Source organism: Pituophis catenifer, unplaced genomic scaffold, assembly GCF_029215685.1.
Source record: "Pituophis catenifer annectens isolate HBS135680 unplaced genomic scaffold, rPitCat1.0.hap2 SCAF_1, whole genome shotgun sequence".
NCBI classification, from domain to species: domain Eukaryota; kingdom Metazoa; phylum Chordata; class Lepidosauria; order Squamata; family Colubridae; genus Pituophis; species Pituophis catenifer.
The window spans coordinates 178,386,583-178,404,633 of record NW_027256881.1 but is presented as its reverse complement, the minus strand read 5'-3'; the positions used below and the strand labels follow the sequence as shown (position 1 = coordinate 178,404,633).

At 36.3% G+C, this 18,051-nt stretch overlaps 1 protein-coding gene across 1 annotated transcript in view; it reads left to right on the top strand.

Moving 5' to 3' along the window:
- The window catches only part of PARD3B (par-3 family cell polarity regulator beta), a 582,830-nt gene that overhangs the window by 262,893 nt on the left and 301,886 nt on the right, over positions 1-18,051 (top strand). The window contains exons 14-15 of the mRNA XM_070933224.1: positions 3,514-3,601; positions 5,309-5,424. Coding sequence (XP_070789325.1) covers positions 3,514-3,601; positions 5,309-5,424 — 204 coding nt within the window. The remainder of the gene's footprint in view (positions 1-3,513; positions 3,602-5,308; positions 5,425-18,051) is intronic.

Sequence of the window (18,051 nt, the reverse complement as noted above, 5' to 3'; positions counted from 1 at the left end):
CCCTAGCTCTGGAGATAAAAGGCAGGGGGCGGAGATGAATAGGTGTGGCAGACAACTATTCATCTCCTGGCTGGATGAACTTGTTAGCCTGAGGTGAGAGAGAAACTTTTTGCTGGGGCTGCTGGCAGTCCTAATAAAGGAATCTTTGAGTTAACTTCAGAGGGTTTGTCGTGTTTGGAGAGCTGGGTCAGAACAATGTTATAATGACAGTTGCAGCATCCTATGATCACCATTTGTGACCTTCATAGCTGGATTCTGACAAGTAAAATCACACAACATTGTGTGAGCCACTCAGTGATTCTCTTAATAACTTTGGCAGAAAAAGCTGTATAATCAGGAGCGAGTCACTTAACAACTGCCTCACTTAGTGATAGAAGTTCTGGTCCCAAGTTCTGGTTCCCAAGTCGAAGATGACGAATGAACTGCAGCCCATTTTTTGAGCCATAGTTCTGGACAGCTCAAGGCAACAGTGATAAGAACATTTTTTAATCCTATAACTGTGATTAAAAGTCCAGCATCACCATAACACTTTCCGGGGGAAAGCCAGCTTTTTAAGGCCTTCCAAGTCTAGAAGAGTTAGGAGCCTGCCAGATTTCAGAAAAGAAAATATTTCCACAGGGCCAAGAAGTCCACTACTGGGAAGACATGCTTCCTATGTCCTACTAGATGACCATATTTGAGAGAAGCAACCTGGAGTATGCCCACCCCTCCTCTCAACTCAATGAACATACTGTCCAACTGAGTTATTAGAGATGGTCCTCGACTTATGACAGATACCCCCTCAAAAGATACTTATGACCTGATTTTGAAGTGATAATGGCCACCTCCCTTACTATAGTCATTTGACCACAGTTTGGGCACTTGGCTACTGGCTACGGCCATTTGCAATATCCTGCTGTCTTATGGCTGCAGTTTTCATCATTTTTTGCTGGTTTTTGGGGTCTACTTCTGTTTCTGGCAAAAAATGCTGATTGGGTTTAATGGATTTGCTTAACAATTGTTGCACTCTCTTAACAACTGCAGTGTTCACTTAACAACCATCACAAAAATGTTGTAAAGTTGGTTATGATCACATGGTAATCCACTTAACAACCACAACAACTTACGACCATAATTTCAGGCTCAATTACAGTCATAAGTTAAGAACTATCTGTACGTAGTTGCTTGGGAGAAGAGTTCATTCAGATCCATTTTACTTCTAAAGGTTTGTGTAGGTTTTTATTTATGTATTTGTCTTGTTTTCTTCATATCTGCAAATCTTGGTTTATCCTGAGTATGCTGATTATTTTCACTTATTAGTGCCTGGTATAATTGGATTTGAGTGCCATAAGCATTGGAAGTTTGGATGTTCTATTTCATTATTACAGTTTAATGTATGAGAATTGATATAGTATAGCTTTAAAGAAATAAACAAGTGGACATTTATTGTGTGGCAGTACTAATTAAAATTGCTCCCCACTGATTAATCAACTATCAAGTTTGATTAATCTATCAAATTAAGACAGTTACAGATTATACTCTGTATTTTATATGCATAGCTTTTTCCAGCTACAGTTTCATCAAACTAAAGTTATGTTCCCGGATGTCATTGATTCAGATTTATTTATGTATGCAGGGAATTCTATTTGCCTGAACAATCTATCTTATTTTCCCTACAATTCTTTCTCTTATTGTTTCCACTATTATTTTTCACAAGAAAAAAAAAATAAGTTGTAGAACTTCACATTTTAAAATTATGGTGTCACAGCAAAATATCCCTTCTTTATTTTTAACAAAAATTGTAATAAATGTTTCAAATAAAAAAATCAAACAAAAAAGGTGATAATAAATGCACGCCAAAATATTTCACATTTTTTATCCATTAATGTTGAAACAAAACTCTGTATTTTATAAAGACCAGAGTAGTGAGAAATATCACCCCTGGGAATAATGCCCCTCTTCTCTAGTTGACTAGCTGGGGCAGAAGCTGCCTCCTGATACCAGAGTTGGGAAGGATACTTAGATTTGGCCTGAACGTTTGTTTAAGCATCTTGAATGTCTCGGCCAATTTTTTATCCTCACCTCTGGTGAACCATGCTTTTCTGTGGTTGAAAGCAGCATAGTTGGGTCAAAGCTTGATGTACTGCTATCCTTAGTCCCACAGTGGATTCACTCCTCTAGCTATTATCCACTACACTTTTTTAAACTATTGTTTTAAAATTAATTTGAACCATTTGAATCCTTCCTGCCACAACTAGAATGGGGTCTGTATTTCCTTAAGTTATCTTGGAAGCTGTAGCCTAACCACTGCAGAATGATTTACTGTCTTTGTGTCTGCTCTGCAGAAAGGCAGATTAAAAAAAAAACAAAAAACATTGAACCGCATAACTTCCAAAGCAGTGGGTATGTCCTGTTATTCTCAAATTTTGTAGGGATATACCCAGTAATCGTATTGCAACCCTGTTAGCACGCTTCCCAGATTGCACTAATGAATTCCTGCTTACCCTTTTACTTGCAGACAGATGGTCTGCTGGAACTTAGAAGGTAGTAAAATTTTGTGCAGCTGCATGTAAGGGTTGTCAGCACAACTGGTAAACTAAATTTTCCCCAGTTATATAGCTATCTGTTTATTGTCTGGACATTTCAATGTCCATAGGCTGTTGTAAATTGCTGTCTTTGGGCTAAAATAAAATATTCAGTTACTCATTCTTTCATAATTTGTTCCAGAAGGTCAGACTTCTTTATTTTGTCTCTTAAAGATTCTAGATGAAGATAATAAGAGCTTGTGGATGATATTAATTTATTCAGATTTCTCTACTCCCCCCCACAACTACTTCCCCCTTAAAAGCATCTATTAGTTAATAAGATTCCCAGCTCTCAATGGGATAGAAGGTCAATATCGAATTCATTAAGCTTTTCTTCTCTTAACTTGGAAATGTTTTTTTTTTCTTACCTTGGGAGGACTATGCATATCATGTATGTTTCAGACAGTAACAACATGAGAGTAATTTTGCACATGGCTTATATGCCCAGATTCAGATTAAGAATGTTAAGAGAAATTGCTGAGTATGCTTTCATTATCAGTTGATATGTATTATTTATTTGTTTTCTAATACATAACAATTTGTGGATAACAAAATAGAACTGAATCACAGTTTAACTATATGGCAGCATAGTTGATAGAGCATCTATGCACCCATTGAGTGTTTTATTTAAGTCTTAGCTCAAATTTAGATATGGGAAATCCAGTGAAATTACTAAAATCAACATAGGAATTTCATTTTTCATCATAAGGCAAATTTCAATATGTTTATCTTTAATTATACATGAGCAAACAGAAATCAGGTCTGTTGAGAATCCTAAAGGGGAAATATTTTTTGCTTGGTGTATTTTTAATTCTAGTTTAGCTAGTTTGGAGATTTGTATAAATTTGCTGCTACTTCAAGAGAGATGCAGCATGCCAGTTCAGTTCTTTGGCCAGGAGACAAATATTTGCTTCTTCCATTGTTTACTCTTTTTCCCTTTAAATTTCAGAGTTTGAAAGCGGCACAGCTGAAAATGAAGTCCCACCCCCTTTGCCTCCACATCCTAGTGAGAAGCTATTTACAGATTATAATCATAGGTCAGAAAATGTTTACTATTTCATGTCTAGTGATAACAATGAATCTCTTTCACGTTATGTGAAAACTGGTTTTGCTTTACAGTTCATTTGCACCATAACATATGCTCTGATATTCAGCCTTCTTCATCTTCCAAATCTGTTATGATTTGTTTTTCTTATTTATACTCACTGAACTTAGATGTATCATTATCCTCATTGCGTAGGAAGTAACTGAGGCCTGTTAAAATTTTAAATCTTCAAAGTTTAAACCCAACAAATGTATCTATTGAATCAATAGCTTACTGTAATAATGGTTTTACTTCTAGTAATTATTTCTTCTTGTAAACATTTTCATTTGGGGGCATTTTGCAGTTTTATATTTCATTGAGTATTAGAATGGGGGAAGGCGTTTTTATGTTCATATGGGATTTGCAATTTCATTAAATGGAACTCTCCCTTTTTAGAGCAATTTCCTCTTTCCCATCTTATTTTCCACTCTGATAGGAGATTCTTTATCAACATTCTGAATAGAATTGGAAACTGGTTAAAAAATTGGTTATATTGCAAACCTGATTGAATCAAACCACAGATAAGATGGAAGGACTGGGAAGCCTATATACATGTACTAGTCCTCACCAGAGTTCTCCCTATCGCATGTTCTGCCTTTCTGACTAGAATGATATTTCAAAATGTCCAGTTTTTATACAGTTTTCTTCTTCCCTCAGAAGAGACCTGCAGTGTTTCTTTGAGACAGAATGTGTGTCCATGAAATTCATATAATTCACAAATTTCAGTGAAATTTTGGTATTGAAATTTTTGGGAATATGTAATTTTCAGAATACTGTATTATTTTTAAATTTAATTTTAGACTTAGGTGTAAGACAATTATGGATCAAATAAGGGCATATCTCGGCCAAATTGTTTAATTCGATTTTATTCTGTTTTTAAATTTTGTATTTATGTGTTTTATTCTGTGGCTGTTCACCGCCGTGAGTCCTTCAGGAGTAAGGCGGAATATAAATCCAATAAATGAAATGAAAATGAAATGATAGGGGCTGGGATCTAATAGTCCCAGGGATGGAAATTAGCAGAATCAAAGGAGTTCAGAGAGCCTTCCCCATCACAATTTTTCATTAGCCCTCCAAATCTGCCGAGATAGTTTTGAAGTACCTTTTTTTTTTTTTTTTGGCAAAATTTGGAAGCAGAGCTAAATACAGAGGGATTTTGTGAAAAGACTCGTGCTTGCATGACATTGGACTATGCCTTTGATCTTTTCAATTGAAAGGAGATATAATTAAGTTTGGTCTTGATTTCCCTACAAAGCATTTTACTTTTTAGCAGCATATTCGCATTTTTAATCATAAGCATGGGCATATTATAGAGCATCTAGCAGATTTATCTAATTGGAAACAAATTAAGAACTGATGATAAATGTATTAGATGATAGCATACTTTTAAAACTTAAATTAATGCACTTTGTTAAACTTTAATATGCCTTATTAGTACTGAAATAATGATAAAGTGGGCTGAAAAGGTAAAAACCAATACCTTTGGGTTGGATGATAGTTACCTAAAGTAATTTAGATTTAATGTAGGCCATAACTCATGCAAAAAACTTTGAATGACTTATAATACCTAAGGAGAGAAAATGCATTATGTTGTGTAGAGTTTAATTACTACATCTGATCCTCACCCCACATACTTGTTATGATTTCTTTCTTTCAACAGCATAGCAGCAGATTCAGAGACTTTTTTGCCAGATCAGCCCATCAACTTCAGATCTTTGACCCTGTCCAAACAGACGGAATCAATTAACCTGAAAGCCTCCAAGAGTATGGACCTCGGTAAGATGTGGTGAGAAGATCACTGTATATTCCCTTGTTCTATTTCTTAAATACACCTAATTCGGAAAAAAAATAATTATGAAAGGCCAAATTAGAAGGAAATTAGAAGGAAAAATAACTTTTCTTGCAGAACTGTTATTTAGAAACTGTAATTGTAGAGATTGAATTATTAAACCAAATCATAATATAATTTGCTTGATTTATAATTTGGTGCAATGTTTGAACCCAATATTTAGTTTACATAGTAATTTTTGATCAAGGCATTTTACTCTTAAAGCTTAATAAAAGCACCTTACCTTGTTAATGCAGTTTTTGTATGTGTCTGTATATAAATATTGAAAATGGAAGAAAGTCAAATATTTTATTCATTATGATGCCTTAGAATATTTTGCTTCTCCATTTACAATATTGCCTAGGAAATGGGGAGAAAACAAATATGATAATGACATATACTGTAGACTTTAATACAATAATAATAATTTAACATCATCAAACAACATCTGCCTTTCCCAGGTCCTTGGAAAGAACTTAATAGGTGGATAAAAATGCCAATTACAGTCTAAACATCTGGCTGACTGTGTGACCAACCATAATTTAATAATAATAACACGCATACAAGGAAATTGGGATAAGATTCTAATGCAGGAAAGTTGCCAGGTTCCTCTGTTACTATTGATTTAAGTTATTAGAGATTGCTTTTTAAGGTTACAACATTTAGGGTTACAATTAAAATAGGAAGCCATTTCCCATCAACAGAGAAAGCATCTGCCACATAAAAGCCCAGACTTAGCAGTTGTCAATAAGAAAGACAAAAAAGTCTGGATAGTGGACATTGCAATACCTGGAGACAGCAGAATAGAAAAGAAGGAACTGGAAGGGGGAAAGACACAAAATGCAAAGACCTGCAAATAGAATTAGAATGACTGTCGCAAAAGAAAGCAAAGATAGTAGCAATAATAATAGGTGCCTTGGATGCAATCCCAAAACATTTATATGATTACTTGAATACCATAGACAGAGACAACATCACCATTACTCAATTGCAAAAGGCAGTTTTACTTGGAACAGCTTAGATTCTGCAACAATATCTTTAACACCATCAAACAACCACATTTGCCTATCTCGGGTCCTTGGGAAGGACTTAATAGGTGGATAAAAATGCCAAATCCATCCTAAACAGCTGGCTGACTGTGCAAGCAACAATAAGAACCCATTAACCCATTTACTATAGTGAGAATAGAGAAAAAGAATCACGTATCAGATAATTTGTTGCCCAGGTCAACAAGGACTATGTCAAATGTTAGAGTCCTGAGCATTTGGCAACAAGTGAGAAATTAGACTCAGAAGCTTGGCTGGGCAACCAGCCCCTAACCCTCTAGGATTACTAGAAGAAGCACAACCATAGATAAAACAAAGATATGTTGTGTGTGAAAATCGTGCCATTATGGCCTGCTATTACAAATTGGAAGCAACAAAGTGAGACTATTCAAGTAAATGTTTGAATTGTGGAAAAGCATTTGTCCAAATTCAGATATCACTGAACAACTATTAGCAAATTAAAGGAGATTCTGGCAAGGAAAAATATTACATGGTCAATTTCTAGAAGAGATAAAGGATAAAGTAGATAAAAATTCAACCTAACAATAGCTTACCACTGTAATATTAAAAAGAGAAACTAAAGGCTTGATTTTGTCTGTCAAGAGCAACCTATTTAAACTAATTCAATTAGGCCAAAATTGAAAAATGATCAAATCTTTCAAAGTGCTGATTGTGCAAAGAACAGTAGATGATATACTCAGCATGTACAAGAATGTCACACGAAAAGTTTATAAACAACAACATAACACAGTCACCAAAATGATTCACTGGAACAATCCATAAAAAATATGTGCCAGTAATGAAAAATTGGTGGGAACATATAGTTGAAAAGGTAGCTGAAAATGAAGAAGTTAAAATATTGTGGGATTTCCAAATACACTTGATGAAGTCTTGGCTCATAATATACCATGTGGAGTTGAAAAGAAAAAAGCGTGGATAATTGGTGTGGCGAAACCAGAGGATAGTAAAATAAAGACAAATAATTAGAGAACATCACAAAATATCAAGATCTAAAAATTGAAATTAAAACATTATGGCATAAACTGGCCTTGGTGATCCGACTGGCTATCAATACACTAGGTCTCATACCAAAAACTTTTGGACAGCACTTAGAAAATCTATGCACTGACAGAATTTCTGTTAGTCAATTGCAAAAAGCCACAATGCTTGGATCTAGGCATACAGTAGTCTGATACATTACGTCATCATAGGTTCTTGTGAAGAACTTGATATGTATGAAGGTCAATACCACCTAAAGAACTGGCAGCTGTGATTTCACATTGTTGTGGGTATAGTAAGAGTAACAACAACATCTGCTCAGCTCACTTTTAAAGACACATTATTGGTGTCAACATTGTGCCTTGCTATCAGTCAGAGCTGTGCAGAATGTATTGAACTGTGGTAGAAAATAATTTCCACACTCTTGGCACAGCATATAACAATTTCATCTGAAATTGCTTTCTCTGGAGAAAGGTGACAGATCTTTTGTGCACAGTTACTGCACAAGTGGGTATTTCAACTTGGCCTTGTATTTTGTAGCCCGTCAGCATCTGTCTTGCAATTGAGTATGTTATACCTATTGCTAACCTCAGAGCTTGGTGCCTTCAGTGTCAATTGGAAATCGTCCTAATGCAGAGAATATGTTAATGTGAAGATGAAACAGAGGTGAAAATACAGCTCCTGGGTTTGAGTTTACAGAATGTTTAGACAGTTTCTACATGTGGCAGACATGTTACAGAAATGATATGGACAACAAGTTTTTCCACAATACCTAAAATTGTTCAAATAGCAAGATAGAAATAACTATAATTGGTTCATATTCTGATGAAAATGGGTGACTGTTTACTATATAATTGTTACACTAATACATTCCTGTATGGTAGCTTATAGTCTGTTGGTTCCATTGCCAACTGTGCCTTTCTATTCACTATACATTGTATAGGCATTGTTTCCTGTAAGCAAAGCTTTCAGAGAACAGGAATTGAAGATGCTTAATTATAAAGAAAAAAAAAGCAATTTTCTTCCACAACTGTTTTTCTAATACATCAATGAACAGTCAAATTGACTTGTAATCTAAATATCTCATACTAAATGGCCCAAATCCTTGAGCTTCCATTGTTGGGGGGTGGGGTTGAAGTTGGGTCTTTCCTGGTCATCTAATATACAACAAAAGCTGCAAGGCCTTCTCCTGTATATACAGTCTTTTTTTTAATTAAAAAACTATGATAAAACTCTAATGAGGCTTATTTTTTTGCTTATTTTTTATATTATGTTTTGTTAGAGAAAAGATTGTTAAAAGGTTGTGAAATGCAGATAGTTTTGACATACAACCAGTCACTTTGCAACTGTTCAAAACTGTCCCTAGGGTTACTTACAACCTGCTTCTGAAGTTCTGACTGTTTGCCCCCCCCCCCCCAATTTTCATGTGACCTCAGGTCAGGTCAGCTGGCTCTCATTTACAGCCATTTGCAGTAAATGGCTACATACTGTATTATGATTTTTCTCCGAAAACCAGTATTTTTCTGTTTTCTACAAAACCAGCTCATAGCAGATAATTTCTTCCCTTAACAACTATGGCATTTGCTTAACAACTGTAGTGGCCACTTAACGCCTGCACAAAAATGATCTCAAAATTAGGCCAGTCACATGGGTGACCTACTTTATGACTGTCACGACTGATGACTGCAGTTGGCAGTCTCTATTATAGATGTAAATCCAGGATTACTTGTGATTTGGGGCAGTCAGCAAACCTTTCAGAATTATTTCTTTGGTACTATGATTTTTTCAGGTGAGGAATAGGATGGAATAAAGGGAATACAATCAAGTATTTGCCCACCAGCATTTTTCTTTTCATTTGCTGGTAAAGTAAGAGAATCCCTACTTTTAAATGTTTTCTCTCCCATAATTTAAACCAGGGGTGTCAAACTCAAGGCCCATGGGCCGCAACTGGCCCACAGGGCCTCTCTGGAAACAGCAAAGGACCGGCCCATGGTGCCTCTGTCAGTGAAAATGGAGCTTGGGGGGAGGGGGGGACACACTGGCAGAGGGCTGCAGGAGGCCATTATGGCCCAAAAATGGCACCCCCCAGCTTCTTTTTTGCTGGCAGAGGCTAGCAAAACAAACTAAAAACAAAACAAAAGGACAAATGTTTCACCTTTTGCATTTGAGCATGCAAGAAGGAACAGGAAAGGAGAAGGGAAAAGAGGAAATACAAAAAAAAAAAAGAAGAAGAAGAAGGAAAGATGGGAAAGAGAGCAAGGAAGGAAAAATAAGGAAAGAGTGGAAGGAAGAAAAAATGAGAAGGAAGAGAGAAGGAAAAAGAAGAAAAGGGAGGAGAGGGAGGGAGGGAGGGAGGGAGGAAGGAAATTATAATGAGAGTGAAGGAGAGTTTCAGGAAAGTCCTGCCTTAGCACTTGGCCACCAGAGGTGCCCCCGACATGAGTGATGTTGAGCTGGCCATGCCTGCCCGCCCACTGAGGTCAAACACAACCCTGATATTGTCCTCAATGAAATTGAGTTTGACACCTCTGATTTAAACCATACTAAAGGCAAGCCAGTTGCTAGTTATGTGCAAGAAACATTCCTGTTTTTAAATGTAGCATGACTGTCAAACTGTTGCTTTTTTTCTTTATTAGATCCTCATCTCCATTTGCCGAGGGTTTTTTGCTGCAATTAATGAGCTTGCAATTAAAACTTGATATATCTAATTAAATTCTGTTTTTAATTAATTTTATTTAACTAGAGTGGGGTTTATGGAGATGGTAGGTGGATTTTGTAGTACTGAATATTATAAGAAAACACCTGTTTTCATTCTAATTTTGTTCTATTAGCAAATATAGTGAGAAAAATCTAAATTTAATATTTTATCATCAAGGGAAACATAGTTCAATACAGTTATTCCAACTGAATGGCACTATCCACTCACATCATGGTGAGTTTGTCTCTTCTTTCCTGACAAAATTACTTTTGATGTAGGAATTAGGAGACCATAACCTTCAAATGTGGTACTACCCAGAAGTATCGACACATGAATTTGCTTCACATATGCAACTATGTAGTAAAATGCTTGCCAAGGGATAATGCTTTCCTCATTCCTGAACATTTGACAAACCCATGCTTAGTTGATAAATATGTTACCAGTCTAGGTCACTGCAGATGCAAATTTGAAATGATTTTTTTCATTATTAAACATAACAAAATAAAATATGCATGAGATCGGTTTGCCTAGTTCTTCTCCTCAATTAATCTTTCCAGTCTGGAAGAAAATTCAGTCACCTGTCTCTTATTTTTAACATGTAGATTGAGATTATTATTCATCTTGGTTATAATTAGGCATTCAATCTTGCCTGATTTGTAGGAATAGGTTTCCAAGAACTCTTGGTGCAGAAACACTGATGCTTGTATGACACATAAAGTACTGCTAAGAGATGGATCAGTGACTCTTGGAGGCAGTGAAAGCCAGCCTGCATCCTCAGTAAATCAAATATTTCTTCATAATTGTTCCTTCTATTCTAAATTCCTTTGAGTCCAAAATAAAAAAGGCATTTAAGTACTATATTTCCTATCCAGAAATACCAGCTGGATGACAAACTTGGGTGTAAAAGAAAAGCAGTTCATGTATCTCATTTATATACTTATTTGCCATATTTGGGCTCACTTTTCTTATAATTCATTTAAAACAAAAGCATAACTGACATAACAGAATTTAAATCTAATCTACATTTTAAAAGCATAATTGAAATTAAATTAAATGGATCCATTTAAAATACCCCTTAGTCAGAAGTGTGGGAACCAGTTAGACCAGGGGTGTCAAACTCGATCCCGTCGTGAGCCATGTTGGGATTTTGTTTGCCCTTGGAGGGCCAGGGTGGGCATGGCCTGGTCATCACAGCTGATTAGGTGGGTGTGGCCGGGTCCAAGGCAGCAGAGGGTGGTCCCTCGCCATCTCCAGGATGGCCCGTGGGCCAACTCTGCGGCCTATTGCAGGCCAGATCCACCCCATGGGCTGTGTGTTTGACACCCCTGAGTTGGACCATCGACTAAATAGAGCCAGCAGGTGCTAGAGGAAAACTAAAACTTTAGCTTATATCTGAAAAGTTTCAGGTAGCAAGAAATTCCAGAAGATGGGAACAGCTGTTGAAGTGGGAGCAGTTCATGGTTATTGACTGGCTTCACAGAAGAGATGGGAATTCGATCCAGAGTCAGATAATTAGCCAGATCTTCTTGTGTCCCTTTAAAAATGTTTACAGTACACTGCATTATGCTTTTCCTTTTCAAAAGGGACATATGGAATGGCTTTATAATATTCAATATTATCTCCTTTACAGTTTTTCCCTGATTTCATCAATGTCCATGCAGGTGGACCACTGCATTTTCATCACTGAGCTTAAAATAACTGACCCAAATAGGATCAGCATCTGGCACTAGTAGAGCAGGGGTGTCAAACTCGCGGCTCGTGGGCCGGTTGCGTCACGTGCTGGCCCCGCCCCCACCCGGTTTAGTGAAGGGGGAAAAATCCCGATACGTCATGTCGTGACGTTGTGAGTTTGATACCCCTGTAGTAGAGCATTCAAATCAAATCAACCTTTGTTATGGTCAAATACCATAGAAAGTTGTCATTGCTGCTGAGAAGTATTTCACAAACCTTGATGAGAAAATCTCAATATTTTACTCTTTTTCAGATTTAAACCTGTTAGATATTGTCCTCTGATTAATTTACTAGCTATGCATAGTTGGAAAAGGAGAATTGGTCTAATAACTAAATTAGCCAGTCTGATGAAAAGCATTAACTAAAGGGGAATGAGCTGAAACTGTAGGAAAAGATGTTGTTGGTTAATTATGCATTCTTGGCAATTGCAGCTTCTTGGGAGAAATAATTATGTAAATAATAGATGATCCCTATTTGGGAGATGTCATTATAGCTGAAGTTCAGACGCCACTGACCTGAGAGTGCCTGTGGTAAGGATGCAAAAGGAGCAGGTGGCCAAAGCTTTCCTTTCTGTGTGACTGGGACATGAGAAGGCTTGATTTTGTTAGCAAGCCCTAAATTACTGGGTTATGCTAATTTTTTCTCTCTCCCCCTAGAGGTGTTGGTGATCATGGTGGTTCAGTTATCTTTATGCATGCAATCTCTTAAGGCACCTAAATTCAATACAATCTGACCCTCGGTGAACAATTCCAAGGGTTGAACTTTTAGCCTTTGCTTTACAGATTTGAAAATTACAGTCCATCCAATTTAGAACAGTGGCAGTACAGATGGTTTGATCTTACTTCTGCAAATAAACAAGACAGATGATATAGCTGAGTGTTATTGGAGTTCAGAAAGGAAATGAGGGGAAATAGCTAATTACCGTACAATTTATTGTAAGGATGATGCCACTTCCTATTCATGCACAATAGGACAGTTGTATAGGCAATAATTGCCACATTATGCACTAAAATGCATTAACCAATCACGTGAACATCAGTGTTTTTCTCCAGCTGCATGAAAAATGAATTTTTCCCAATCATATCAAGAGACAAATACTTTTTTAAAAAACCTAACATTTTATTATTTTATTATTTATATTAATGTCATTTACCCTCTTCCATAAACATATGTAGACAAAGCCTATTTGGGCTTTGTAAAAGTCTTCCTACCTACAGAAAGGAAACGATATTCAGAAGAACGAAAGCTCTATTAGTTTTAGCTCACAGCTACACAGGGAATTGAATATTATCAACATGCAACGATTTTGCTGTGCATCAATTTGTATAAAATACCCTGTAATGTTAAAGTAGGAAAATAGTGCTACATTTCTATCTTGTGACATGCATGGGCGTATTTTGTATCAAAGTTTGATTCTTTTACTCAATGGAAAATTATTCATTAGTTATATAATTTGTGTTTTAACCAATTTTTGCCTTTTCTTTTCACTTTTGATGTGAAGATTGTTCTGCTCAATTGAGAAGTTAGATACTGCTCTGTATAAAAATAAAATGCTACATTCCTTAATAATGTGATAAACCTTACCTTGATTAACATGCCCCATAGATTTTAGCCAAAAAAATGATACTTGTATTTGACTTCTATTATTAAAAAATCATAGATGAATAAATATTATACTTTTGGGGGGGGGAGTTGAATGTGAAATCTAAAACTTTTAAGGATTTGAAAGAGTATCCAATATTTCTTTTTAATCATGTTTTTATTTGTGTTCTTAATTCAATTTGATGTTGGTCAACTCCAAAGCAACTCTGGGAAGCTCATCAGATGTTATCCCAAACATTTTCTGTTGCAAAGCAAACTGATGATGAAATATCACTGGTTTTTCATTGTTCAGGACATAGTTCTTTGTTATCAGGTGCTTGTTGAATTGTCCAGATATCAGGACTCTGTTAGTGGAAGGGGAATATCAGCCTAGAAAAAGGAAATTGTGTCACAAAAGCAGGAATGCCATGAATATAAACGTCTAACAGCCTCCTAGGGATGAGCTTTGGAGTCATGTAAAGAGGGAAAGGAAGATTTCTCTTTAAATGAGGAACAGCATACAGGATTTGAAGTAGTGAAATATTCTGAAGGAACCCAATGAGCTGCTTCAATTTGGCCTAACTGAAAAGCTGCATACACTACAAAGGAAACAGGGTAACATGACAGGATGGTGAAAATGTTCCATATGAGCAAATGTTAAGGAAATGTCAAAGAAATACCGCAGGGCTTATTCTGGTTACAGGCCACTTCATAGAATTACTGATCTTAAACATGTTTTTAAAAAGATTACCTTTCAAGGAAAAATGAGACCCTCTTTATGTACATAGTAATCATGAGATGAATTGATAGTGTAGCAACTTGTGGTTTTGGAGACTTGATACCCCCCCACACTTCTCCCCCCCTCCCCCGATTTTGCTGGCAACATGAATCTTACACTTGGTCAAATTTCATCCACTGTTTTAAAGAACATCATCCCAAATTATACAATTATATTGGCAAACAGTAAGAAATAGTGCCAATCCTACATTTGCAGAGATGAATATATTCTGAAGCAGTGTTACTTCATTTTAACAGATGTAGTTCCATAGAAATCTGATGAATGGTATAGAAATGTTTCCAGAAAGGTATTACTGTTTTAAAAATATGTTTTTCAAGCTTTTAATGCTTAAAAGGTTTTACTGGTTTCTTACTGCTACTCTGCTCATTTAACTGTTTCTGATTTTCTATAATCTTTGATGTTTTGTTGTAAACCACCTTGAGAATGATGAAAGTACAAAAATGTAATGAATATAAAGACCCAGTTCTCAAACATTAGATCAATTTTTTTAAAGTCAAGAGTTCCTACCCTGAACAAACTGATTTCAACGACATTCAACATTTAACTGGGAATAAGTCCCTCTGTCTTGGTAGATTTATTACTGAATGGAAATGCAGAGGATTGCACCAATAGTGATTATAGCTTGTATTTTTTATACTGTAAGTTATGCATAGAATCCCTTTCATCTTAAAATTACTAGCATTTTTGCTGCATTTTTTGTTTCTGCATAATTACTAAACTGCTCATTTTGAGAATTGCATACCATAGAAATGGGAGCTCATATCTTTCACTGAGAACACGTCTGCCATTTTTTCCTGAATCGATTCTCCTCACCTGATTCAACCTAGGCTAACAACTTCTACAAAAATATCTTGGATCAAAACAAATCAGAGAAAGATTAGTTGCATTTTTCTCTCTGAGAATTACCCAACTCCATAAAAATATATTTGTTTTATGAAATCTCTCTTGTCCTTGAATATTTGGCAAATAATTAATTCTCATCATATGGAATCATCATGTAGGATGGAATTCTTAAGGAATCAATATTTAATAATTCTATGTCCATTTTAATTAAAAGCAAGACACTATTTCTAATCTATTCTCTACTTGATTCAGTTGGAGGCAGTTTAATTCTGGTGCCTAGACTGAATTTTATATTGCTAACCTAGTATATTGTAGAGCTTACATATTACCATAGTTTTATAAGTTTTTGTATAGCCAAAGTAAGAGTTATGAATCATCACAGGCATTTATTTATTTTATTAAAGTTACATACTTTTGTATACAGATGTCTTTAGTTGCCTGACCTTCCTCACAAATTTAGAGAGATAGAAATTAATTTGTCACACATGACAAATCCAAAGGAAATCAACTAGACTCTACTGTAGAGAATTCAAAGTCATAGAGAAGCAAACTATTCTAGCTCTACCTTTCCCAGTAATGACTAACCCAAGCAAGGCAGGCATTTGTATTTTTACCTATTTTTCTCTCTCTTATACATACAACTTTAAGTACGCTTAATCGTAATTGGACTACTAGTCTTTGTCATTTGCTTTAGGTATATAGAGATATTCCTCTTATTTTGCCTGCAATTCCAGGGGCAAATGCATTTGAATTTGCTGTGAGAAGGAATTCTTGTCAAATGCATGGAGGTTGTTAGAGATGAAGTTGTTGATGAGGCTAGGGAACATATTTACTGCTTTCTGGAAAGGGGGACAATGGCAGTCTATGTTGGAATCCTATTGTGAGTAATTGTTTAAGAAAATGACTCAAAAACACAGTATTTATTTGTAACCAGCATAGCATTTAAACTATAAGCCATGGATCTAATAAAAGGGTAACTTAAAATATAAATATCTTTAATGTAATGCAAAATAGGGCTCAATAGTGCTTTGGCTACTGTTCATAAAATATTAAAATCATAGAGTTTAAAGTATCCAGTTAGACTCTAGTGCCCAATCTCAGTAAAGCCTCCTCAAATTATGGCACATCAAACTTTGTTTTAAGATGCACACCATTTTCCATGATAGATTGCACCATACGTTTCCCTAACATTCAGATAGTATTTCATTTTTCATTCTGGGTTGATAAGGAACAACTTTGAATTTTTCTATGGCATACTTCTAAGCTCCTAAAAGAGCTATTCTATTCTATTGCTTCTCAGCTGAATCTTCTCTCAAATATATAAATATAAATATACCCAGTTCCTATCATCTCTTCCCTTAGGACAGGGCTGTCAAACTCCCAGCCCATGGGCCAGATGCGTCATGCGCTGGCCACGCCCACACCCATGTTAGTGAAGGGGAAAAAAGTCCTAATATGTCATGTGGCGATGTGAGTTTGACACCCCTGCCATAGAACTTATTTCTGACCCTATCATTCTTCAGGTTTTTTCTCAAGTTTTCTTGAAATATGTTACCTGGTATGAACACAAATGGGGTAGGATATGGACAAAGTACAGCAAGCAAAAATGGCATTTGCCTTTTTAGAAGCTAGGACCTCTTGTTTATTGATTTTCACCTTGAGATTAGCTATAATTCCAGATTGCAAATGTACTGTTTTTGGAATATGCTATATCTGCATTCGACTTCTTTTTCCAAAGTGAAGGATTTTGCATTTGTCTCTCTTAATTTTCATCCTATTATTTTCAGCCCATTTGTCTAATGTATCACAATCACTTAATGTTATTTCTGTCTTCCAGGGTATTAATTACTAATTTTGTCTCATCTGCAAATTTGATAAGCATTCCCTCCACCTCTTTATTCAAGTCATTAATAAAAATGTTGAAGAGGACAAGTCTGAACTTTGTGGCACCTCATTCAGTGGCTCTCTTGTTTGATGAAAAAATGTTGATGAGCATTCTTTGAATACAGTTTTCAAACCATCTATAATATTGTCATGTCAAGCCACCATTTAACTGTCTATCAGGTATAAAGTCCTAGGGCAGTAAGGTTCCCATGGCAAACCTATGGCACGTGTGCCGGAAGTGGCACGCAGAGCCATCTCTCTGGGCACGCCAGCCATCGCCTGTTGGTCTTCTGGGTTCTGCTGCGCTGGCCAGCCGTTCTTCGCGCAGGCAGGAGCACCAGAAACTGGAAGAGCAGCTCTCTGGTTCACATGCACGCACCAGGAAGCTGACCTTCTGGTTTCCTGCATGCGCATGTGTGCCAGCCAGCTGGTCTTCGCCTGAAACCGGAAGACCAGGTGACATGCACGCCAGAAACTGGAAGTTTAACTTCCCGGCATGTGCATGCATGCTGGGGAACTGCTCTTCCGGTTTCCAGCACTCCTGCGTATGAACGCTGGGGAGCTGCTCTTCTAGTTTCCGGTGCTCCCACGTGCGTGCACTCCCATTTCAGCATTTGGTGCCAAAAAGGTTCGCCAACACTGTCCTAGGGTATTCTGTCAAATGCTTCGCTAAAATCAAAATCAGTTCCACAGCATTTCTCTAGTTTAGTAAGGAAATGAAATTTAGTCTGGTAACATATATTCTTGGCAAATATTTACTGACTTCTGGTAATTCATATATTGTTTTAAAGTGCTGACAGATTAGCCTCTTTATGGTTTCAGTGTCATATGGTCTGGTCTCTATCTCATGGATCTTCCTTTTCCCTCTCTTCTGAATAAAAGCAATGATTCTCCTCCTCCAATTATCTGAAATTTCAGTTAAGACAAACATAAAATTTGGCAAGACTATTAGAAATTTCTTTCAGGACACTTAGATGCAATTCATATGGCTTTG